The sequence below is a fragment of the Rattus rattus genome, chromosome 2 (genome assembly GCF_011064425.1).
Source record: "Rattus rattus isolate New Zealand chromosome 2, Rrattus_CSIRO_v1, whole genome shotgun sequence".
In the NCBI taxonomy this organism is placed as follows: Eukaryota; Metazoa; Chordata; class Mammalia; order Rodentia; family Muridae; genus Rattus; species Rattus rattus.
In genome coordinates, this window is record NC_046155.1 from 41,062,316 (window position 1) to 41,087,254 (window position 24,939).

At 44.5% G+C, this 24,939-nt stretch overlaps 1 protein-coding gene across 3 annotated transcripts in view; it reads right to left on the bottom strand.

Moving 5' to 3' along the window:
• Mms19 (MMS19 homolog, cytosolic iron-sulfur assembly component) overlaps nucleotides 1-24,939 on the bottom strand; it is a 36,949-nt gene that overhangs the window by 3,934 nt on the left and 8,076 nt on the right. Inside the window, exons 2-24 of one of the 3 annotated variants that reach the window (XM_032891979.1) lie at nucleotides 21,263-21,311; nucleotides 17,416-17,516; nucleotides 16,020-16,105; nucleotides 15,643-15,717; nucleotides 14,988-15,057; nucleotides 14,552-14,680; nucleotides 14,402-14,463; nucleotides 9,607-9,693; nucleotides 8,921-8,995; nucleotides 8,288-8,365; nucleotides 7,614-7,752; nucleotides 7,210-7,364; nucleotides 6,904-6,982; nucleotides 6,521-6,646; nucleotides 6,253-6,334; nucleotides 5,748-5,845; nucleotides 5,498-5,647; nucleotides 4,235-4,390; nucleotides 2,536-2,635; nucleotides 1,777-1,879; nucleotides 1,507-1,575; nucleotides 1,204-1,330; nucleotides 251-351 (exon numbers count right to left, since the gene is read on the bottom strand). In XM_032891979.1, coding sequence (XP_032747870.1) covers nucleotides 251-351; nucleotides 1,204-1,330; nucleotides 1,507-1,575; nucleotides 1,777-1,879; nucleotides 2,536-2,635; nucleotides 4,235-4,390; nucleotides 5,498-5,647; nucleotides 5,748-5,845; nucleotides 6,253-6,334; nucleotides 6,521-6,646; nucleotides 6,904-6,982; nucleotides 7,210-7,364; nucleotides 7,614-7,752; nucleotides 8,288-8,365; nucleotides 8,921-8,995; nucleotides 9,607-9,693; nucleotides 14,402-14,463; nucleotides 14,552-14,680; nucleotides 14,988-15,057; nucleotides 15,643-15,717; nucleotides 16,020-16,105; nucleotides 17,416-17,516; nucleotides 21,263-21,311 — 2,297 coding nt within the window. Of the gene's footprint in view, nucleotides 1-250; nucleotides 352-1,203; nucleotides 1,331-1,506; nucleotides 1,576-1,776; nucleotides 1,880-2,535; nucleotides 2,636-4,234; nucleotides 4,391-5,497; nucleotides 5,648-5,747; nucleotides 5,849-6,252; nucleotides 6,335-6,520; nucleotides 6,647-6,903; nucleotides 6,983-7,209; nucleotides 7,388-7,613; nucleotides 7,753-8,287; nucleotides 8,366-8,920; nucleotides 8,996-9,606; nucleotides 9,694-14,401; nucleotides 14,464-14,551; nucleotides 14,681-14,987; nucleotides 15,058-15,642; nucleotides 15,718-16,019; nucleotides 16,106-17,415; nucleotides 17,517-21,262; nucleotides 21,312-24,939 lie in introns of those variants that run through there. The other 2 variants (XM_032891978.1, XM_032891980.1) reach the window with 2 other exon arrangements.

Sequence of the window (24,939 nt, forward strand, 5' to 3'; positions counted from 1 at the left end):
AGTCTCTCTCTCAGCCTCTTGATTTTGGATCAAGATGTGAGCTCTCAGCTATTCCTGCTGTCTTGCCTGTGCTCTGCCATCATTTACTCTTGACTGAGACCATTTTAAACCCAATTAGATGCTATTATAAGCTATCTTAGTCATGGTATTTTAACCTGGCAACAGGAAAGTAACTACTACAGGGGCAAGTAGAAAATTTTTAATTTGGCACAATCATCTGTGTCTGCCAGCATCTATGCTACCTCCTTACCCAGAGCAGCAGTGTGAAAGCCTGATTACGGGAGGATTCAGAGGCCAGACCCGCCTCCACTGTGTCCACAGAGAGCTGGAGGAACTCATCCAACTGCTGCCCTAGAAGGAAGGAGGACATAATGGTGCACAATGGCAGTGTAGGTTTTTAAGGACAAAGGATGTAAATTGACCAGGTGCAGAGCACCTGAGAAGCTATTGGAAAAGGACAATCAAAATGACAGAATGCCAGCAGGACAGTCTGTACAGCACAGGTGCAGTATTCAACACAAGGATGCTGACACCTGAGAGAGCTGTCTACTCCAATAAAGACTTAGTCTGTGAAGGCTGGAGAGACGGCTCAGCACTTGGGAGCACGAGGTGCTCTTGCAGAGACTACAGTTTGGCTCCAGAACCCATATGGCAGTTCACAACCACATGCAACTCCAGTCCCAGGGGATCTAATGCCCTCCTTTGGCTCCCAAGGACACCAGACACCCATGTGGTGCATGTATGTACATAACAGGTAAGTTTGCATATACAAAAGATAAGCAACTTCAAAAAATATGTCTATTTAAGTATGTGTATGCACAGTGTCTGTGCAGCTACTCCTGGAGTCCAGAGAGGGTGCCATCATATTCTGGAACTGGACTTACAAGCAGTTGTGAGCTTTCAAATGTGGCTCTATGAGCATGGTACCTAACTCCCGAGCTCTCTCCAGGCCCATTATCCCAACCCCCCACATCCTTGATAGCACCATGATAGAATAAGATAGCAAGAGTGAGTTGAACCTCCTCCTCCTGTCCTCTTGGACCCTGACATGCTCTGCTGAACTCCAGTCTCTGAAGAGACTGTCTGAGGACAGTGGGTGAAGATTAGTCACTATAGCTCCCTAAGGAGAACAAAGACTGAATTTGTAGATCTGGTCATCAACAGTTGGCTAAAGGAGGCTCCTGACCCAGCCCAGCCCAGTACCTGGAGGCTGCTTGTTGAGGAGCCCTGCAAAGCACTTGGAGGCGGCAGTGGAGGAGAAGGGACAGCTGTGGCCACAGCTCTGCTTCAAAAGCTCCTGCATGAGTCGGGTCAGCTCGGGGATTTCCACCTACAGAAAACCTGGCCATGTAATGGACCCAGAAGACACTTGAACTCTAAGAAATACTCAGTAGAAAGCAACATCAGAGTTCAGTATGGAAAAGAACTTCTTTAAGTGAGGAAGCAAAAGACTGTGAGCTAAGCCCAGAGGTCATCTTAGTTCAAGTCTCAACTGTGCTCACTTACATTTCGTGGCAGGGAGCAGACGAAAGCCATAAGTAGTGCAACCAGCCGCCTTTGCCCAGAGGAGCCGCCCTATGAAGAAGAAGAGCTCCTTTGAGCCTGTCCCACCAGCAGAAAGCATGTATGTCCATATGACCACCACAGAATAACTCTAAAAGTTAAGTCTGAAGGATGTAATAATCTCTAGGCTCACACATCTAAGGTACCATACTGTTACCTGTAATGGCTGGATGTAATGTCTAGGCTCACACATCTAAGGTATCAGGCTGTTACCTGGAATGGCTGGAAGTGGCCTGGGAAGCTGTTTTCAGGTAGAAAGGAGGTGTTGCCATCTAGGAAGAGGGGCACGATGCATGTGACACTCTGGGCAGCTAGTCTGGAGACAGAGTACCAGGTATCATCAAGGAGGTAGGGTGTGTGCACATTTGTGGGCAGGCACCATGGTTGTCACATATTAATGTTAATTTGGTACAAATATAATTTCTGTCCTAGACCCTATGATGGCATAGAAATGAACCAGACTGATCAAATCCTATCAAGACTCTTGGCCTACAATCTTGCTAGGAGTTCAATTCATACTTTTAAAACAGTCCACTGGTAAGCCCAGGACTGAAAAGATGGCCCAGTGGTTAAGAGCACTTGTTTTTGCAGAGGACCCGAGTTTGGTTCCCAGAACCCACAGGGAGGCTAAGTTCTAGAGGACTGACATCTTTTTCTGTCTGCAGGGGGCACTGCATGCACACGGTATACGTATTTACATGTGGGTAAAACACCAATACACATGAAAGAAAGAAATATGAATCTTAAAAACCCCTAACAACATAAACCCCTAACAAACCCCATTACCCCAGGGCTCACCTAATAGTTTGTGGTACTTTTAAAAGATTCTTTCTTTGTGTCACTATCAAACTTATAAAACAACTCCACACTTCCATGCAGGTTCAATGGACGACTGGGAAAGCACTATTTGTCACTTTCCCCAAAAATGTTCCCTCCCTCCTGGGTGTTCAGGCCAATCATGGTTTCACTCACTCAGGGCTCAGATGGGTAGTGGCTGTGCCAATGACAGAAGCCAACGCGGCCAAGACCTCATCCTCCAACAGTGCTTTGCTCAGAACGGAGGACGTCTTCTCTGTAAAGAATAAATCCATATGTACACCGACAGAACCAGAAGGCCACTACTCTGGTTCAGAAACCCAAATCTGACCAGGCAGTGGTGGCACATACCTTTATTCTCAGGTTAGAAGGTAAGGCAGGCAGATATCTGAGTTCAAGGCCAGCCTGGTCTACAGAGCAAGTTCCAGGACAGCCAGGACTAAGAACCTTTTCTCAAAGAAAAAGTCCCTGAAATTTGGGTCAAGGGTGCTTGTAGTATCAGCTTTGCAAGGCTGAAGCAGGGGGATAAATAGTGAGACTAGTAAGGAAAAAGGAATTCAAAGTAGCTCTTGTCCTCCTCCTAATAGGCTAATTCAGGGCATTTTTGGGAGACAGAGGAAGGGGGGGGAGGAGAGAGAGGAGAGAGAGAGGAGGAGAGAGAGAGAGAGAGAGAGTGTGTGTGTGTGTAGGGGAGAGGGAAAATTTATGCATCTGATTGCAAGTATCTGGTTATGAGTCACCCAAGTGTTGGGAACTGAGCACAGGTTCACTGGAAAAGCAGCCAGCACTTTTAACTACTGAGCTACTCTCCAGCCCCTAATATTTCAAGGTATTTTTTTTTCTTCCTTTGGAGACAGAGTATCATCATGTAGCACTAACTAGTCTGGAACTTGCTATATAGACCATGCTGTCTTCAAATGCATAGGAGATCTGCCTAATTTTGCCTACTGAGTGCTGTTGGGTTTAAAGACCTATGCAGCTACCATGCTTCTTGTTGTTGAATAGTATCTCATGTAGTATGGGCTATACTTGAATTCCTGATCCTCCTGCCTCCACTTTCCATTGGGATTATAGGAGTACTCCAGCACACTGGTTAAAACCAGTAAGTTTAATGTATCCTGCACAAATGCTATGGGCTTAAAACCTCAAAGGAAGGCAACTGCTACACTGATCTGACAGGGGCACAGGACTAGGAACACTGCACTGTGCTTACCATAGTCAGCAGTGGAAAACAAGGCTAGCTAGTATGGACAGTCTTGGCACTGTAAATAGAAATGTTGACCTTCCAAAATTTTTTAGATGTTCAAGTACATTGTAGCTGTCTTCAGACACAACCAGAAGAGGGTATCAGATCTCATTACAGATGGTTGTGAGCCACCATGTGATTGCTGGGAGTTGAACTCAGGACCTCTGGAAGAGCAGTCAATGCTCTTAAGCACTGAGCCATCTCTCCAGTCCCATGTGCTTTTTTATTGAGTCTTATTTATAAGCAACTATCATGCACTGAACACTACTGTCACCTTATCAATAAACTATGATCACACAATGTCATCACACATACACACACACACACAGGCTGCTTGATTCAGATAAGGTATCTTGTAAAGTTAGCAAGCTGAAGATCAAACCCATCTAGACCTACTGGACTCCTAATAAATTAATTGTATAGCAATTACAATGTGCATCCCTTTGGCTGATGCTATTACCACTGGATTCTGGTTACTGTCATTGGTCTTTACAGTGGAATTTGTGCTTGACAGTAACATACACAGTGCTAGCAATACCCAGGAGATACAGTGCTGTCTAATGCTAGTAGAAAGCCAACCTGTTAAGAGATGAAAGCAGAGAAAATCACCTGGCACTGAAGCCTGCACAGCTAATGCAAACAGGCAGGGTACAGCAGTCTTGTGGAAATACCAGTAGCTCTCAGGGTCCTGCTGGCATTTTTCTGCCACCTGCTGGAGACTCTGACAGACAGCAACAACTTCACTGGAATCTGTAATCATATTCCCTGTGGAGGACAAAGGCAGGATTCTCCTTAGGGTTTTCTCTAAAGCATTTCCAGGTATTTTCTTTTGATAGATAGATAGATTGATCGATCGGTCAGTCTAGGGGTGTTTTGCCACTATGTGAATGCATGTCTGTGTACCATGTGCATGCTTAGTGCCAACAGAAGCCAGAAGAGGGCATCAGGGTCCCTGTGACTGAAGTGACAGCCATTTGTGAGTTGCCATGTCGGTACTGGGAATTGAACCAAGGTCCTCTGGAAGGGTTTTATGTATCCAGGATGACCACATATTTCTGAACTTCCTGCATGAACATCTGAGTGCTGGTGTACAGGCAGGTAAGACCTCTTCTATTTGATGCAGTGCTGCGATGTGGCCCAGTGTTTCTTGCTTTCTAGACAGTGTTCTACCAACTAAGCTACATATGTACTCATGGTTCAGCTTTTACACATACAGAGATACAGACAGGAGCTCTTAAGTAGAACTGCTGGGTCAGAGAATGTGTCTGTAACTCGAGAAGAAGAGTTTTTGAAGATAATGAGATTGACTGGGTTGGACTGAGATCCAAATACCAGACTTTTCTTTCTTTCTTTCATTTTCTTAAAAAAAATTTACCATGTCCACAAGAAAGAAAAATATTTCATGTTTCAAATATTGGTTACCAGAGCCTGGAAAGGAAGTGAGAGGGAGAACGGGGAGAGGATCAATACTAGGTGCCACTTGGGATTAGAAGAATAACTTTTATGGGTGTGCATAGTCTCTGAATCAGCTACAAGGGCCAGCCAGGAAGCCCCGAGGATCCTCCCAAGAGATATAATGTTCAACAGGTAACCAAGGATGACAACCGTTTCTTGAAAATTGCAAAATACCAAGTAGAAATGATTCTCAAGACTGCCAAGACAGAAAGGGCAGATATGTGCATGAACAGGTACACACACCACTTCCTTTCTTTATGGTGTGTTTGTATGAAATGTCAAACTGTACAACCATAAATGCCTATCTGTTATTGTATAGCTATATTCCCTGCTATGTACAACTACAACTACAACTTACGGGCCCTAGTTCGGGGTTTCCTTTAGCCCTACCCCTTGATGAGTATTACTGGAAGTTACCTTTGTGTGCCTGACAGAGATGCTGCAGTAGCAGAGGCAGTGTCTCCTTGACAATGTCGGGATGTGTCGAAACAGCTGACAAAGCTTGCAGACAGCGAAAATGTCGAGAACATTTGGTGGGCCCATCCGCTCTAGCCACGTCTGACTCCCCTGAAAGCAGTTGGTGAGATACGTTTTCCTTGTGTGGTGGTGTGAAGGCGCTCCTCAGAAAGCCTTGCTGGCCAGGGCTGGGCCACAGATTAGCGCATACCTTGATGCAGCCCCTCAGCAAGCTTGGGTAGCAAGTGGCTGCTGAAGGCTCCGGGATACAGAGTGGCCAGGGATCCTGATGCCTCCAATGCTGCCACCCTACTGCGGACAAAGAAGAGAATTATCTGAGCCCTGCCCCATCATTCTCTTTCCAAGGCCTGAGAGCAGGAAGATCCAGGAGAATGGGCTCTCATGGCTACCTTGCTGTAGAGCAAGACCCAAGTCCTACGACACTTAGTTGGACAGGACTTTTTTTTTTTTTTTTTTTTTTTGCTATTTGAGACAGTGTTTCTCTGTGTAGCCCATAGTAAGTTGTCCTAGAACTTACTATGCAGACTAGGCTGAGCTCAAACTCACAGAGATCTGCCTTCCTCTGCCCTGAGTGCTAGGATTAAAGGATGTACCACAATCTTTCTGACCACTCAGCAGCCATAACCACACAGCACAGGACTCCGGCCCTCCCTGCATCTGCTGCCCAGGATACCTCAACTGCTTTAGATTCTCACCAACTCTGGGCATCTTCCTCCAGCAAGCTCAGTCGGTAGAGGTGACCTACTGCTAACTCCAAGTCCTCAGCAGACAGCAGATCTGTAGTTAGAAAGAACACAACCTTTGTCTTCCCCTCCTTGCAGCCACTGCCCTTTCAAGAAATCCTACCAGAAATCACCCTGCCTAGCACTGCAGTGATAACAGGGAAACCACTGCTGTTCAGTTAAGACAGATAATGCAAGGAGAGATCAATACCCTCCTTATCTTTTCTCCTGCGAGATGTACCTGGCTGGGCACCCAAGACTGTCAGCGTCCGGATGCCAACAAGCTGAAGCTGGGTGCTGGGATCCGTTAGAGCCATGAACACCAATGAGCACAGCTGGTCTTTGAAGTTACTCAGAGGCCTTTCATCTAGGAGAGAGAAAGACCAGTCAGACACGCTCACACCACTCCTGACTGCAGTGCTGCAGACAACTTTGGGCAGATTTTAAGAGCTCAAACTACTGGGGTTCCAGGACGCGCACTGGGAAATGGCAATGCAGTGTAATACTGTGCTCAGGCCATGAACACGTCTACTCCTGGACTGCTCTGTAGGACTCCTTCCTGCTGTACTTCTGGTCTACAAGGCTCAATAACTGCCCAGGGTACCTCAACTGCAGTGACCTCACCCCTGTCTTCGTAGCTCCATTTCTGCTGCAGCTTTAAGAATCCCAGGATCATTTCAAGGATTGTCCGCCGCTGGTTGCTCTGTAATATTTTAAGGAATACTGGGGTCAGAGAATATTTTAAAGAATTTCAGATCTGCTATTCTAACAATTAACCTTTTTTTTTTTAAGAGAGAGACTGTGAGAGTAAAGAAGGGAACAAGCTATAGCTAACAAGAGAAAACCCCAGATCTATTTGAGACCAAACTAGCACTTCAATCTCTCCAAGAAAGGGACCACAGACACCCAAGTCCCATCTGTCCCCCTTACCTGGCTGTGCTTGTGGAACTGTTCCAGCAGCAAGGGAAGCACGTTGCTGGTGATGTGCTCACAGGCCCGGGCAGATGCACCTGCAGCTGCCTGTAACAGCTTAGCACTAGGCCATACAAGTTTCATGTCTGGTTCACATAGATGGTGCCTGCAGTCTAGAGAGGCAGCAATCACAGACCTGGGGAATAGGCCAAATATTGCCTGTTTCCCCTTTATCCATAGTGGTTGGAGACCGACACCTGGAATTGTTTGCTAGCAGTTACCATCTAACTGCTCTCTATATAAGTAGGGCTGCAGTCTTCAAGTGACTGGACCTGTGGTAGCTGCCCATAAAGGGCCACTGGCCCTGAGGAATGCTACTTCTAAGGCGCTCACTCCCTTTGCTGGCTCCATGGTCCCCTTACCTTGTAGAATGCTGCTGAGGAAGGAATGGAGGAGGTCCTCAGCATCAGCTCTCAGCACAGAGCAAGACAGACACGCAGTCAGGGAATGGAGAGCTGCCAGGCCCTCAGCCTCTACTCGCTCACTCGCTGTCTGGAAAACCTGTCAGGGAGGGATCCCATGGCTGCTGAGGTAAGTTTGTACCATATAAGTCCCCATCCACCCACTGTCTTTTTTCTTGGGGTTCAGAAGAATGTGTTTGAGAATGCTTGGGGAACAGTAATGAAAATTAAAAACTCAGTCTACTAGTATCTTCTTGGTTATATGTTCAAAAAGTCTTTTATCCCAGCAGGAATGACATTCTGCAAAAAAACAGTTACCAACACAGAACCGAGATGTTATTGTGACCTTATTTTAAATCTCCTTTTCTACCTTAACACTCAGATGGTGCCAGACCTATGCTCCTTGCCATGACAGGACAAGAAGCAGGCATTATACAAAGGTGGTCATGTATCACTAAGCAGGAAGCCCTCATAAGAGAACTACCCCCTTTGACATTCAGCTGGAAGTCTATCTTCTTCACCGAAAAAAAAAAACCACACACAGCATCTTGACCCTGGGAGCCAGGGTCCCTTACTTCTCCTCATGCCTGATATCTGTCAGTTAACACCAGTGAGCTCAACTAAGCAACACTCACCTCTCTGCGGATGGATGCCCAAAGGCTGGGGAGGAAGTCTTTTAGCTCCTTCTGTCCATACACAGCACAGCAAGCATTCTGCCAGAGAAGCACAGCCATCAGCTAGCTCACACTCAAGATGCTCTAGGATACGTGGGCTCCTAAATAAGGTGATTCTCAGCAGAAAAACCTTCAAGGTGTCCTAACAGTCCTACTAAAGGCACAGAAAAGTGCTCACCCTAACTCTTACTGCAAGTACAAGGCTGATGACAAAGCCCAGTGAAAGGGTGCTTGCTTATCTAGGATGCATGAAGCTCTGGGTTCTATTACTAGCACCCATCCTCCACTAAGACAAAGTCTGCATTAGCAACACACAATTAATCTTATTAATTGGGAAGTGGAGGTAAAAAGATCAGGAATTCAAGGCCAGCCTGAGCTAAGAGACCCTTTCTCGAAAACCCAAAAAGGAAAAAGAACACTGACCAATCTTAGCTACACAGAGTAAAACAATATGAATGCAACACAGTGCTTAATAAACAAAATGAGCCTAGGTCCTGGCCACGAGGCACATGAGCTGACCTCCGGCTGTTTGTGAGATTGTACTGTAGTATCACTGTACTGTGTACAGACAGCTGGAACCTAGGAGACACTCACCAGAGTTTGCAGAGAATCCAGCTTGGCACTTAGAATCTCAGAATCCACTTTCTCAATTAGCAGAGGCAGTAAGAACTGTGGCAAAGAAGGGGAAACTGTAAGCCTGAGAGAGAAGTTTAGCCAACACCCACATTGTCATCAGTCCTGAGACAGGCGCTACACCAAGGAGGAGGGTTCAGGTTGCGAGTTACAACTGTGAGCCAACTTTCCTGCCACACTGTGGTACCTGAGAAACAGGCACATTAGCAAAGCTGATGGATGTTAAGTGAACTGTCTGCAGAAGAGATTAGAATCATAGGGGATGAGATGATCAAGTTTTCAATATTGGAAGCCTGAAAGTATTTGACATACAAGACACTTTCAGGACATCAACCTTAAGATATATAATATTTTCTCCTTATGCTTTTACTTTTTAAAAGACTTATTTTTATAATTTGTTTGCTTTCATAAACATCGGTATACCACATACATGTGTGGTGCCATGCAGGCCAGAAAGGTGCACTGTATCATTTGGATCTAGTGAAAGATGGCTGTGAGCCACCGTAGGGTACTGGGAATCCAACCTGGGTCCTCTGGAAGAGCAGCCACTGTTCTTAACTGCTGAGCCATGTCCAGAGCCCCATACTGCTCTTTCTTTAGAGCGTTCTCTGGGCAGAGACTATTACATTAATTTAGACCACACCCACCTCAGCAAACCGCGGTGTGGAAGCCAGCACAGCACGGAGACTCAGGATGAGATCCTCTCTCTGGATGCCGTAAGGATCATTAGGAGGCTGGAAATGGAAAGAACCATGGATTTGCACCATTTTCAGGCTACCCTTGAAGTGGCCTGAAACCTGGTAAGTCTGAACCTGGTAAGCCTGCGGAACAGGCGATCCTTAGATTCAATCTAGCACAATCATATACCATGAGGCCCCAGCTAAAGAACTTTCTCACTCTTATCAAATTTTTGTCTTTTAGGTATTTATTTTAATTTTTGGTTTCTTGAGACTGCCTTTCTGTAGTCTTGGCTGCTCTGGAACTCTAGACAACACTGGCCTCAAACTTAGATCTGTCTGCCTCTGCCTCCCAAGTGCTGGGATTAAAGGTGTGTACTGAGTGGTGGCACTCAGTCACCAGCAAGTCACTTATTTTTTGCAGAGCTAGAATTGAAATGAGCACTTGTACATGCTAGGCAAGCACTTTGCCACTAAGCTATTTTCCCAGCCCAGGCACATTACAATCCCTTCCAACTCTATTTTTGTGTCGTGAAACAGTTGCTATTTAGCTCTTAAATGCTACTTTTACTAATATAAGCTACCACACCAAGCCCCATCACACATTTTCAGATCTATTGTTTTATCACTTAGAGATAAGCCTAATTCAGGTGTACTGCTTCTTCTCTGAATATATATTAAGATGGCTACCTGTATGGTTTGTAATCTATCTCTCATTTACTACATCAAGAACATCTTTTTAACAGGAAATGATCCCATGCAGCTCAAGCTAATGTGGAACACTCTATGTAGTTAATGTTGACCTAGAACTTCTGATTCCCTTGGGTTTGCCTCTCAAGTGTAAGCACTAGAGGTGTGTGCCACCACACTTGTATTTTGTGCTAGAATCGAACCCAGGACTCTGGGCATGCTAGGCAAGCATCCTACCACAAGCTACATTGTCAGTTACATTAAGAACACCTTCAGCCAGGTGTGGGGGCACACAACTCTCCCTTTAATCCCAGCACTCAGAAGATGCAGGCAGATCTCTGTGAGTTTGAGGCCAGCCTGATCTACAGAGTGAGTTCAAGGATGGCCAGGACTACACAGAGAAACTAGAATGAAAATAAAAGAAAATTCCCAAATGGTATTATTCTTCCTGAATATTAGTTTTATTGTATAGTTAAGCCAATTTAAGTAATTTCTCTTTGACGGACATTTCTATCATTTTTCTCTTGTATAAAAAGCAGCAACTCTGACAGCATAAAAAGCATTGATAACAGCTGTGTCAAACCAGCAGACTGAAAATATCAATCAGAATTTTCCTTTTCTCCTCTGGAAACTGCACCAAAATATAGTATTTTGTTTGGATTGGTTTGGTTTAAGCCAAAAAGCTAAATGTCGAAGAGAACCAGATAAGAGAGACTTGAAACAAAATTCTAGGAACTGGAAGGCAGACAGTAAGAAGGAAGTGACTCAACACATCTAAGATGACAGACCCAAGGTAGACCTGGGGACAGCGGAATGACTATCACTGCACACTCCCTGAAGGCCTTGGAACTGGCAGTTCTAAGGGAAGCTGGAGCTGGGAGTGGAGATAGAGAAGCAATGGGAGCGCCTGGACGGTTTCTCTATTCTTCCTTAAGCATAGCAGAGCCTTAAAGTTTATTTTTAACACTGGGTAAGGAAGGAATCTATAGTTTTGGTGGTACAATAGAGGGCCTCAGTGTTGCACAAGGAGGTCAAAGGGATATGGTACCAGTATTGATAATCTCAGTTCGCTTCTGCTAGGAAGACTTAGGTCTTTTCTAAAAGATTGGCAAAATAAAGATTATTTTTAAGAATTTCCCAGGGGTTGGGATTTAGCTCAGTGGTAGAGCGCTTGCCCTAGCAAGCGCAAGGCCCTGGGTTCGGTCCCCAGCTCTGGAAAAAAAAAAAAAAAAAAAAAAAGAATTTCCCAGACTATCCATGTAAGTTACTAGAAAATGAAACTTATATATATTTCCCATCAATATATCAATGTGTTCAGGGCTTCCCCTCAAAACAAAACAAACAAACAAACAAAACCCCCAAAACCAAAAAACTATGAGGGACAGACAGACAGACAGGCCGATTAATGGGGCCAGTGATGGCTCACCAGGTAAAGGCCCTTTCTGCATAAGCCTAGAGATCTGAGTTCAATCCTGAGAACCCATGTAAAGTGCAGCGAGAACTGACTCCACAAAGCTTCTTCTGATAATACCTGTATCCAATGGTGCCTATGTACCAGCTATCTTCCTTCACACACAGACTTAGGAAATGGCTCAGTGGGGAGAGAGCTGGTACTGAGGCTGACAACCTGAGTTCAATCCCTGGGATCCACATGGTGGAAGGTGGGGAGCCATGTGCATATGTGTTATGTAGCAGTTTCCTCAGAGGTTAATGAAGCATTTTCGTTTTGGAGAAACTTAAGACATAGGATAAATGTGGATGTCAAACAGAGTATTTTAAGAAAGAATGTTTACAGGGAGAGGAAACATTCCATTCTCCAGGCAAGATAGTTAAGACAGGAAGCAAACAACTTAAAATATCTTTAAGAAGTCCCTGAAACTGACAAGATTCACTAGATGTCTCCCTCCTCAAGAATATATAGGCAGTAGAAATTGTTGAGACTCTCTGAGAAGCCAAGCTGCCTGAAGGGGCTCAGGCCAGCAGAGGCACTGAAAAGGGCACTTGCCAGCCTACTAAGCTGCAGCAGACTGGGCAGTATGCACCAAGTTTTATTTTGTGAGGTGTCTTTGGTGATGCTGTTGTCCTTGAGTCATTTCTGTTCCTGCCAATAATTCTTCACTCATATTTCTGTTGGAACCTCAATAAATTGTTTCACCAATTCAGACTGTGGTGATGTCCATACCGTGGTGTGCTGACAGTTCCCTCTCTGGAGTGAGCAGATCTTTGTTCATATATCCCAGGAAGTGTTTCGGTGTGAGCAGTCACACAAATGTAAACAAAAAAGATTTAAAGGCTGGAGAGATAGCTCAATGGATTAGGGCACAGTGTTTGAACAAAGAGCCTGAGTTTGGTTCCTAGCATTCGTGATGGAATGCTCGTAAGGACCTGTAATTGCAGCTCTAGGGAATCGACACCCTACTCTGGCATCTGCAGGAACCTGCATACTAAGACATATGCTCATTCAGACATATACCATAAATTTAAAAAATCCTTTAAAATTTTTTTAAATTAACATTATTATTTTTGAAAGATATCCATGAACTAAAAATAGAACACTACAAAACAAAAGAGAAATCAATAATGATAATGATGATAATGATAATAATAAACTTAAAGAAAACTTTTCTATCTAAGAGTGACACAGTGTGTGTCAGGAGATGTGTGGGAGGCCAGGCCTAGTGGTACAGCTGGTAATTATATTAACACTCAGGGACTGAAGCTTGCTACAAACTCAAGGTCACACACATAGTGAGACCTTATTTCAAAACAACACCAGGAACAGAACTCACTTGTGCAGCCAGCGCTTTACCTGCTGAGGCATCTAGCTAGCCCTACTACCTACACACACACACACACACACACACACACACACACACACACACACACACACACACACACACCCTTGCCTGCCTGCCTGCCTGTCTGTCAATCAGCTGAACCAGCCTTCAACATGTCAAAGCTATGAGGTTCTTCTGAGTTTTAATGGCGGTTATTGGTTATGAACAATGTCAGGAGAGGGGGGTCTAGCAGAGGCCGACTGAAATGCGCTGGTAAATGATGCCTAGCGGAGACAGCTGTGGCCCTGTAAAGTCGGGGAGTCAACATGCTCAAGCACCGCTGGGGGCGCTGCAATAAAGCCTTTCATTTCTCTCACGTTCCTAATACTTGCAGTGCACACCCCACACATCCAACACAGCAGGAGATCCCAGGCATCTGACCAGAGAGAAGAAATGAAAGCAGAGCGGGAAGAAGGTCCAGAGTCAGAGCAAGCACTTCGTGTGCACTCTGTTAGAACCGACATCTTGTTGCGTTCTTTGCTTTATCACCGTAACTATCACCCTCCATAACTCCAAATTCAGCCCCCATACTTCCCTCAGAAACCACCCAACATCCTTTATCTGCTAGGCCAGTCAGTTCCTGCCAACTATAGCTCCACTAAACCCTTGTCTATCAGAATGACTATAGCAGCATTCATTTTGATATCTAATCTATATTGTTACCTCAATACTGCAGCCTTAAAGGGCAGGGACCATGGCTTGCAACCCTGTACCCCTCAGCACCGACTGCATTGCGAGGATTCCCTCTCAAGTACCTGCTGTGTTGAATCCTGCCTTTGGTGTTGGATGATTCTCCATTTCTCAATTTACTAAAATATGAATCCATAAGGACTTTAAAATATCTATCAGCCTGGGAAAATAGCCCAGTGGAAAAAATGACAGGACAGCAGGAGCCATAGACCCCAGTACAATGGTGGCTGTGTGCAACCCAGCCCTGGGGCAGTGGATGGTGATTTACAGACAGTGGCCAGTCCAAAAAACAGGGAGCTCCAGTTCAGGGCAGACCCTGGTGGCAGGAGGGTCTGTCATGAGCAAGTGAGCAGGTATAAGGAAGACGTTCATCATCTTCCTCTGGTCTCCATTCTCAGGCACCCACACTACACAAAATGCACACGCATGCACACTGAACAAACAAAATGCAAATCCAGGGACTGTCTGTTTTGTTCGCCTGTCTAGAACAATGTCTCCACATAGTGCATACTCTCGAGTATGTGATACAGAATGAAGGTGCTACTTACAGGGGTAAAATCAATAGGGAAATAACAAGATGTCACTTCAAATAACTCTTCCACAAAAGGTCCTGCAGCAACACAGAAAGGATAAAGTTGAATTAGGTTCATTACCTCTGAGTACTTCAAACCAGCGAGTTCACTGCTATGAAAACATACCCAGATTGTAGTCCTTGGAGATGAGGTCGTGGACGATGCGGAAAGCCAACAAAAGATTACGGGGATCCTTTTCTCCATCCATCACCTGGATGAAGCCAAATGTGAAGTCAGCTCCTAGGCTCTTCAGCTCTAAAAAGAAGAGAACAAGGTCACTGCTGTACCATGGGACAGAAAGCCTGATGACCTCCTGCTGTCTCTTGTTCTCCTTTCCTGCCTAGATCCATTACTCAGTGAAGATATGTGCAAGTCTGTGTGTGTGTGCATGTGCACTTATTCAAACCCAGAATTGAAAACCTTCCTACATTGGGAGAAGTCTGTACCCCAAGTCTTTATCACTCTTCAGCCCGAGGCCTTTTACATATGCCCTAGAGCACAATCCCCACTTCTAATGGGGGGGGGGGGTCGGCAGCAATTGCTTGCTTTTCAGACTCCTCACCTTCTTCTCGTGATCGCATGAAATTAGTGATGATACTGAAGACAGTATGGCGGTCCACCTGTAGCAGGGACTTGAGGGTGGAGAAGAAAGGACATAAGTGGAAAAGGAGAACAAAGACTATTTCAAACACTACAAGTATTTCCAGCTTCACAATCTCTATGCCAGCATAAGATCAAGTTAAAAGGACTGGAAGGAAAGGGCCTGGCACTGACTCCCAGCCCACAGTGATGCCGGTAACCCACGCCTGCTCCACGCATGCCTTAGTTCTTCAGCTGAGGAGACAGTTCAGCTCTAGTGTCATCGTTCCTCCCTTACCTGATAGAAAGGGCTGCCTGTGTACAAGCTCACTAGACCTTAAAGCACTCAAAACTGGAAGACAATCTGTTGTTACCTCATTCTAGTCATGTCAAGTACACAAGACAAAGACTAGCAACAAAAGTTAGCAATTTTTTTTTTAAATTTATTTATTTTATGTGAGTACACTGTTGCTCTCTTCAGACACATCAGAAGAAGGAATTGCTGGATTCTGTTACAGGTGGTTGTGAGCCACCATGTGGTTGCTAGGAATTGAACTCAGGACCTGTGGAAGAGCAGTCAGTGCTCTTAACCACTGAGCCATCTCTCCAGTCCCAAATTAGCAATTATTATCACTCACCTGTACGTGTACCTCCTGGAAGATGGCTTTAAGCACAGAGACAGCCAGGCCCCGGGGCAGGGCCACAGACAGGCTCTGTGGGAAAAGGGAAGATATGAGAAAATTATCTCTAACATACAACTCTACAATGTGTCTCATTGGGGAACTGGGCATCCTACCATCCCTGCTCTGGAAGAGGCATGCAGTGCGGAACTTTCTCTAGTTGAGGATTCTCCACAGCTCCTTACCGTTTCTAACTATAGATCATAGGTGAAGTGTATTATAAGGTAAAGTGGACCTGCCACACAGGGTGGCTACACCCTCTAGAGTAAGAACGCAGATCTGGCTGACCGTGCAAGGGCTCTTGCAAACAGAGCTAAGCAGTAAGAAGGACTTACCAGTGCCCTCAGGCCCTGCAGGACAGACGGGACCACAAGATGGTGGTCCTTCAGCCGGTTCTCATAGAACAGGGTCAGGTGGACTGCTACATAAACCAGATCCAGTGTTAGTTAGCTCAGCAGAAGAAGACCCACCCACTACTTTTATCCGCTTCCTAAGGTCATCCCATTTTAACTTTCCCTACAACAGGAAAGCCTTTTACTATTTATTTTCATATAACCTCATAGTGAGACCCTCAGCTTTATCCTCTGAATTGCTTTTTAACTTCATTATTTTATGTATATATGGTGGTTTGAATAAGGATGGTTCCCAAAGGTTCACAGATTTGAATGCTTGGTTATCAGGGAGTGGCACTACTAGAGAGGGACTAAGAGGTGTGGCCTTGCTGAAGGAAGTATTTCAAAAGCCCAAGCCATGCCTAGTATCTTTCTCTCTTTATTGTCTGTGGATCCAGATATAGAACTCTCAGCTATTTCTCCCACACTATGTCTGCCTGCATGCTGCCATGCTCCCTGTCATGATGACAATGGACTAAACCTCTAAACTGTAAGCAAGCCCTAATTAAAGGCTTTTTTTTTTTTTTTCCCTTTTTCTTTTTTTTCGGAGCTGGGGACCGAACCCAGGGCCTTGTGCTTGCTAGGCAAGTGCTCTACCACTGAGCTAAATCCCCAACCCCAAGGCTTTTATAAAGTAAGAATTGCCGTGGTCCTGGTGTCTCTTCACAGCAACAGAACACTGAGTAAGACACTCCAGTTACGTACCATGTGGAAAACTCCAAGAGCCAGTCCTAAAACTCAGGGCTTCAGTGTTTTGGCTAAAGCACCTTTACCTCTGAGACATGTTATAGGCCCTGCAAATGCCATACGGAACTTTTTCTCTTTCATTTTGGTGCTGGAGGCTAAAAGTAGTTTCATGAGCTCTGCCACTACTAAGCTTTCTGATTTTTAGAGATGCTCTAACTAAGGATGACTTTTGGGAACTTGTTCTCTCCGTTCACTGTAGTTCCAGGGATCAAGCTCTGGCTGCCAGGTGCTTGCACAGTAAGGGCCTGAACCCACTGAGCCTCAACAACAGCCCTCCAACTTTCTGTTTCTGTAAATGCTAGGGCTTGAATACAGAGCCTACCAACCCGTCTTTAAAGGGCCAGGCAGTAAGTATTATATATGCTTACAGGATGTAGACACTGAGACACGGAAAAAAATATCAGAAACTGTATATGAAATCCATGTGTATTGTACCTTATTGTTTAATTTCAGTCATCTCTGCCATGTATACCAATAAGGAAAGAAGGCACTGAATTAGCTGTGCAGAGATATGCTATAACCCTTCCCTCTGTGTATGTTGTAGGCCGTGGCTTAGTGATTTGGGGAGACACCCCTACTAAGGTGAAAGTACCTTCCTTCTCCAAGAGCAAGGAGTGACACTGGAGTAGCACCTGTGACAAAAGCTGGATTCCTCGAGCCCGAGTTCGGGGCTCTGGATTCTCCAGAGAGGACCTGGGAGGTAACAAGATAGATGGCATTTGTCATTAACCAGTTCAAATTATAATGAAAATATTCTGCAGTTAGTCACTAGTCACACTTAGACAATAAAGAAAGCAAAGCCCTCTTAAAAGTTCAAACACTCCAAAATACCATCCATAAAGGTGCTCCTGAGCAGATAACATTAGTGTCCAGGAGACACCAAAGTCCCAGACAGGCAGTGGTGGTGTACTCCTTTAATTCTAGCACTTGGGAGGCAGAGGCAGGCAGATCTCTAAAGTTCGAAGCTAGCTTGGTCTACAGAGTGAGTTCTAGGACAGCCAGGGCTATACAGAGAAACCCTGTCTCTAAGGGGGAAAAAAAAGACTGAAGCCCAAACCTACCCTGATTAACCTGGCAGCAACAGAGCTCAGGTGACATCACAGTCAATGGAAGTTGGTTTCAGTGTGTCTTACTTGGCACCTAATGGGCACCATGCTTTCTCTTGACACATCCCTCTGAAACAGAGCTTAGCAGTATCCACGCTGCTTCAGAGATGCCTGGCAGCTAGCTGCAGCTTCTAATCAAGGAAGGCAGCAGACTTTCGAAAATTAAGTAAAAATTTCTGTGTGCAGACACAGTTACATATGTGTATGTATGTGCATGGAAGTCAAAAGTCATAGTTAGGTGTCATGCCTCAGGAGTTGTCTATTTATTGAAATAGGGTTTCTCATTGATCAGCCTGGAGCTGTCTGGTTAGGCTAACTGCTAGATCTTCCTGTTTCTGCCTATCCAGTGGCAGGGTTATGAGTCACCACACCTAGCTTTTTACATGGGTGGTGGAATAGAACTCACTTTACCAATTAAGCCACCTCCCCAGTACCTTTTTTGGAGACAGGATTTCATGCTTAGTCTAGGCTGCACTGACCTCACTGCTATCCTCTTGCCTTAGACTCCCAAAGTCCTGGGATTTCAGATGTGACCAATTATACTGGGCTGTTTGTAAAGTCTTGCTAAGAGAAACAGAAATTCTGAGCAACCGAGGTCATCGGTGGCACAGCCTGCACAGCCTACAAGCTTTAATAAATGGAAAGCATACATTTCCCCCATTGTTGGAGACAGATTCATAAAGCCCAGGCTGGCCTTAGACTCCATAATTGAGTATAGCCCTGAACTTATCCTTTAGCATTCACCCCCGAGTGCTGGGATCACAGAAGCTAGGCTGCCCAATTTTATGTTGTTCTGGGGATTCAGGGCTTTGTGCATGCTTGACAAGGTCTCTCCCAACTCAGAAACAACTTTAAATCCAGCATTTATTTTTTCGAAACAGGGTTTCTTTATGTAGCCCTACCTGTCCTCAAACTAGCTGTGTAGCCCAGCCTTGGACTCAGAGAGATCTGCCTGCCTCTGCCTCCTGAGAGCTGAGATTAAAGGAGCACACCAGCACAGTCCCTCCAACTGCACTTTTAACTCGTAAGGGAGCAGCTGAACTGCAGCAACAAGATGAGGTTTCAGAGTAGCTCTCCCGAGATCACACTTATACACAACCTGAGCAGGAAGTAGATTTCTGGAAAGCTGATCCCAAGAATTTTAAATTAAACCTTAAAGATAAAGGAACATGGGGTTGGGGATTTAGCTCAGGGGTAGAGCGCTTGACTAGCAAGCGCAAGGCCCTGGGTTCAGGCCCCCGTTCAAAAAAAAAAAAAAAAAAAAAAAAAAAAAAAAAAAAAAAAGAAGATAAAGGAACATAAAATGATATAGAAATAAAACAACTCCTGTATTCTGAGGACCGGAACTCAGAAATGCTTCTGCTTAGCAGGCAGAATATTGTGCATTTGCAGCATTTGAAAGAGGGACCAAGGCACATAAGATCATTTTTCAGAATAGCACAAGGGTGGAAACAACCCAGATGTCCATCACAACCCATCAACAGTTAAACAGAATGCTGGTCATTGGTATAAGCAAGGAAATGTAGAACCAACACACTACAACACAAACAAACCTTGCAAACCTGCTGTAATGATAACATTGGTTATTATCTTGCCATGATCTAGAATTACCCAGGAGACAAACCTCTAGGCATACTATGAGGGGTTACCTATAGTAAATATTCCTGTTGAGGATTTTTTTTTTTTTTTTTTTGGTTCTTTTTTTCGGAGCTGGGGACCGAACCCAGGGCCTTGCGCTTCCTAGGTAAGCGCTCTACCACTGAGCTAAATCCCCAGCCCCGAGGATTTTCTTGATGAAACTGAGTTAAGAAGACTAACCCTGTATGTGGGAAACAACATTATATGCGCTAGGATCCTGGACTGTATGAATGGAAAGACCTCTGTCTTTGGATGCAATATGACATCATTTATGCCTCAAACTCCAGCCACTGGGCTTTCTGTTTTACCCTTTGAGCTGTGAGTCAAATAAACCTTTTCTTCCCTTAAGCTGTTCTTGTCAGTATTTTATCACAGCATTAGGAAGATAAAGTACACACTCAGTGAGAGAAACCAGACACAAAGGTCACACAGCTGGGGCTCTACAGATCTGCTATTTCCATAGTAGGTTAATCCATGGATTTCCAGGGCCTGGGAAGAAGAGGGGTTAAGGGGATGGGTGCTGAAGAGCAGGAGTTCACTCTGGGGTAATAAAGATGTTCGAACGGTGACTGTGGGAAAGAACACAGGGAATTAGACATGTTAGTGAGCTCTGATATGTCAGATGTGTGTGTGTGTGTGTGTGTGTGTGTGTGTGTGTGTGTGTGTGTGTGTATGTGTGTATGTCAGTATAAATATGTAATTGTATATATTTAATACAGATTGTATATAAATATACAGATCGAAGACTCCTGTGTATGGATGCTTTGCCCCTATGTATGTGTACCACGTGCATGCCTGGTTCCCATGGAGGCCAGAAGAGGGTGTGAGATCCCCTGAGACTGGAATGAGACAGACAGCTGTGAGCTGTCAGATGAGTACGGGGAGCTGAACCTGGGTCTTCTGGAAGAGCAGCCCATGTTTTTCACTACTGAGCCATCTCTCCAGCCCTGTGTCAATTATATTTTCAATAAAACTATTATAGTGGTAGCAGTACACCTTTAATCCCAGCACTCAGAAAGCAGAGGCAGGTGGATTCCTCCGTTTGAGGACAGCCTGGTCTATGGAGCAAGTTCCAGGACCGTCAGGGCTACCTAGAGAGACACTGTCATAAAACCAAACCAAACCAAAGCGCACCCCCCCCCCCAAAAAAAAGGGAAGGTGAAAATGTGAGTTTTTAAACCTTCCAATTTCCTGTTTTGTTTTGTTTATCCTATTTCAGAAGACAGTGTTTTGAATAATAACTTAATAAAACTGGTTAACTTAAGTGGTATCAGGTGTAAGATTTGAGGAAAGCAAGCCCTAGACTACAGGCACGTTTCTAGTCTGATTCTTTTTCTAGAGGGGATCTGGCACAGTCACCCTCCCAAGCATTCTATGTTTGCGCTGTCTGGGGCAATGAGACTCCTAAAGGGGTTAGGTGGATCTAAAGAAGCACAAGAGGGATTTGAGTTCCAATGAGACAACAGTGGAAGGCCGGAGTCACCCACTTTACTATTTTACTGCAGGCTGAGTCAGAACCCATGTGGATTACAGGCTGTACCTTTCTCAAAAAAACAATCCAAGACTAGTTTAGATTGAGGTGCCAATGTGGACCAGAGGCTTTTAACTACAAGGCAAAAATCAGTTCTAGGGAGGGAGTAGTGCACTGAAGTATCTAGGCAAGACTGAAGAATATTCCAGAATAGAGGTGCTTACCCGAGGGCTTCTACTACTTGTAACACTGTATAGCCACCGGATTTCACATCTAGAAGAAACAAAAGAAATATGAAAAAGTTAACCAGGGTTCAATGGTTGAGTGTTTCCTGTTTACAACATGCTCTGTGCTAAGAGACCACACACTGCTGATAAGATCCCGTCCTAACTAAGAAAGAAGCGGCCACATTTCAAATATGCAGTGTCGAGTATTTAAAAAAGAAAAATACGTATTTTATCTGTAACTGAAATGTCTGTATATGTAGAAATTCCAAATTAAAGAATAAGGTGGGGTTGGGGATTTGGCTCAGTGGTAGAGCGCTTACCTAGGAAGCGCAAGGTCCTGGGTTTGGTCCCCAGCCCGAAAAAAAAAAAAAAAAAAAAAAAAAAAGGAAAGAATAAGGTGAGGGCTGGAGAGATGGCTCAGCGGTTAAGAGCACTGACTGCTCTTCCAGAGGTCCAGAGTTCAATTCCTAGCTACCGCATGGTGGCTCACAACCATCTGTAATGGGATCTGATTCCCTCCTCTGGTGTGTCTGAAGACAGCTACAGTGTACTCATATACATAAAAATAAATCTTTAAAAGAAATAAAGTGGCTATGTACAAATTAGTATTATGAAATAAAAAACCCTTTGTGTATATACACACAACCACCTATAAAACAGCATAAAAGAGGAATGGGGACAAATGGCATAAAGGCCATACAAATAAACAAAACCAGTGCTGAAAGTGCAGCTCAGATGACTGAGTGCTGACCCAGCATGCACTGAGCCCTGAGCTCAATCCCTAACAGTGAATAACCCAGCAGGTAGCACATCCACAGAGGTAGGTCAGAGAGAGCAAGAGAAAGAAAGTACCTAGATACAAATTTAGCAAAATTGTCCATTTAAAAGGCACTGGATGTTCTGGCTTCATACCTGTCAGGATGGTGCTTACAAAACAGACAAGCGACAAGGGCTGGAAGGACAGACAGAAACAGGAGTCTGTGCACAACATCATTAGTGAGAAGTAAACTAGTACAGCTGCTATGGAAAAGAGTATGGAGGTTCCTCAGTGGGAAAAAAGCCTCTACAACTGAGCTGTAACACTCCCGTTTCATATAGCAAAGGGAATAAATTAATATCTGAAGAATGCCATACGCCATGTTCCCAGTAGCATTATTCACAACAGCTCCCATGAAACAAGACTGAAGCTCTGTGTGCACTGAAAATAGGACAAGATCTTAACACAGAAAAGTTGTGTTTATAGAGTGCACAGAACACTTGAAAATAACAATAGTAATAATAATAGTAATGAGTGCTAGGATTAAAGGCACACACCACCACACTTGCCTTGGGATAATTTTAGATTAATAGAAAAGTTGCAAAGACAATGCAGTCTCTGTACAACCTTCACGCAGTCTTCTTGCTTTATCATCTCACATAGTACATTCACCAATTACGTACATTTGTTAAAACTAAGAGCTCAGCATCAGCACATGGCCACCTAAACTCTAAGTAGTATTCAGGTCTCACCAGTCTTCCCACTAATGCCATGGCTCTAAGAGGGAATCAGATGTATCCCTTTATAATTAGTGTCAAGAGCCCTCACTCTCCTTAAGTTTCTCAGTTCTCCTTGTTCTTCACAGCCTTGATAAAAGAACTACCTGATAGACTGCCCTCCAATTTGGGTTTGATGCTCTTCTGCTTAGACTGTGGCTACTAGTTTCTAGAAGGCGCTCACAGGTCACTCTTCTGATGTACTGTTTTGGGGACCGGCATTATCCCACAGCATCTCTCTGCCCTCACAGGGCCCACTTTCACTTTAGTCGCTTGGACCAGGTGTACCCAGTCTCTGCGCTAGGTAGGGTGACTTTTTCCTTTCAGGTACTCCATTCTTAAAGGGGAGCCATGATTAGCCCCTATTCAGGGAAGGCTACATTAAACTTGAGCGAGATTACGCTCAACCTTCTGGAGGAAGGAATATCTACCTAAATTAGTTTAATTTCTTTTACAAAGAAATTCAGGTTATTACTGTCATCAGTATTGACTAGTATATATTCATACACTGAGTTATAATCCAATAGATATAGCCAATTAAGAATAGCCATCAGATAAGTCTTTGTCATTGCTCCTGTTGCTCCATCTTTGGTCACTGGGCTTCTTGCTTTGTTTGTCTGTGTATGTGTGAAGATGTACTTCCACCATAGCATGCTAGCGGAGGTCAGACCTTTGGGAGACAGCTCTTCTTCTACTGGGAGTGGAACTCAGGTCTGGGGGCTTGGCAGCAAATGTCTTAACCTGCTGAGCCATCTTGCTGCTTTTGTTTAGTTTATTTTTTTATTTTTAATTTTTTGAGATAGTATCTCACTATTTAACTTTGGCTGTCCAGGAACTCACTATGTAGATCAGCTTGGTCTCAAACCCACATAGATCTATCTGGCTGTCTCCTGGGTGCTGGAATTAAAGGAAAGTACCACTATACTCAACCCCCATTGAGCTTTTCTCTGTGAATTAGAAGCCAGCTGCTCTACATAGGAAACTACAAGGCAGTCAGAGCTACATAGTAAGACACTATCTTAAAATTAAACAAACCAGCCAACCATGATCTAGGTATGCTATTAGAATGATACTTCTTCTAAAGTCTCTCAGTTCAAAGAGCTGGGAAATATGCATGCGTGCATATGTGTGTGTGTGTGTGTGTGTGTGTGTGTGTGTGTGTTTGTGTGTGTGTAACAACCCACATTACACAAACATCTGTCACTATTCTCCATATATCAAACTAAATATACAATGGTATGAAAGTCTCTAAGTCTCAGGGTCTGAGAGAGGGATGGCTCAGTGGTTAAGAGCACTGGTGCTCTTCTAGAGGTTGCATTACACGTTGGTTTGTGGCTCTAACTGCACTTCCATAAGATTTGATACCCCCCCTCTTTTTTTTCTTTTTTTCGGAGCTGAGAACCGAACCCAGGGCCTTGCGCTTACTAGGCAAGTGCTCTGCCACTGAGCTAAATCCCCAACCCCTTGATACCCTTTTTTGACTCCTTTGAACACCAGGCACAAAAAAACAGTTCATATATATACATATGTTAAAAAATTCTGCTAGGGTGTAGTGCCACCACACCTTTAATCCAAGCACTTGGGAGGGAGAGGCAGGCACATCTCTGAGTTGGAAGCCAGCCTGTTCTACAGAGTGAGTTCCAGGAGAGCCAGGGCTACACTGAGAAATCCTGTCTCGAAAAACCGAAGTGGGAGAAATGAGAGAGAAAGAACAACAAAAATCTTTTAAGTCTAACCCAGTGTTCACTTGTAGCCTTCAGTCTGTGATTTCTCTGACAGTAGGAAATTAGTTCTTTTATTTACAATTCTCCTTGGTTATGAGTTGCTATTTTTATACAAGTATGTATGTGTGCTCATATCTGTGTAGGGGTATATGTGTGAAGATGTGTGAATAGATGTATGGGTCACAGGCCAATCTCGGCTGTTGTTCCTCAGGCACCTTTTGTCTTTTGAACAGGGCCTTTTACTGACCTGGAACTTTATGTTGTAGCTGGCTAGCTAACCAGCTCTGGAATTTACCTGTTTCTACCTCTGGTCACTCCATCACTAAGTACAAGCATGTACCACCATGCCCTGCCTTTTATGTGGGTTCTGGGGATGTGAACTCAGATCCTAATGCTTGCAAGCCAAAGTCATTAACA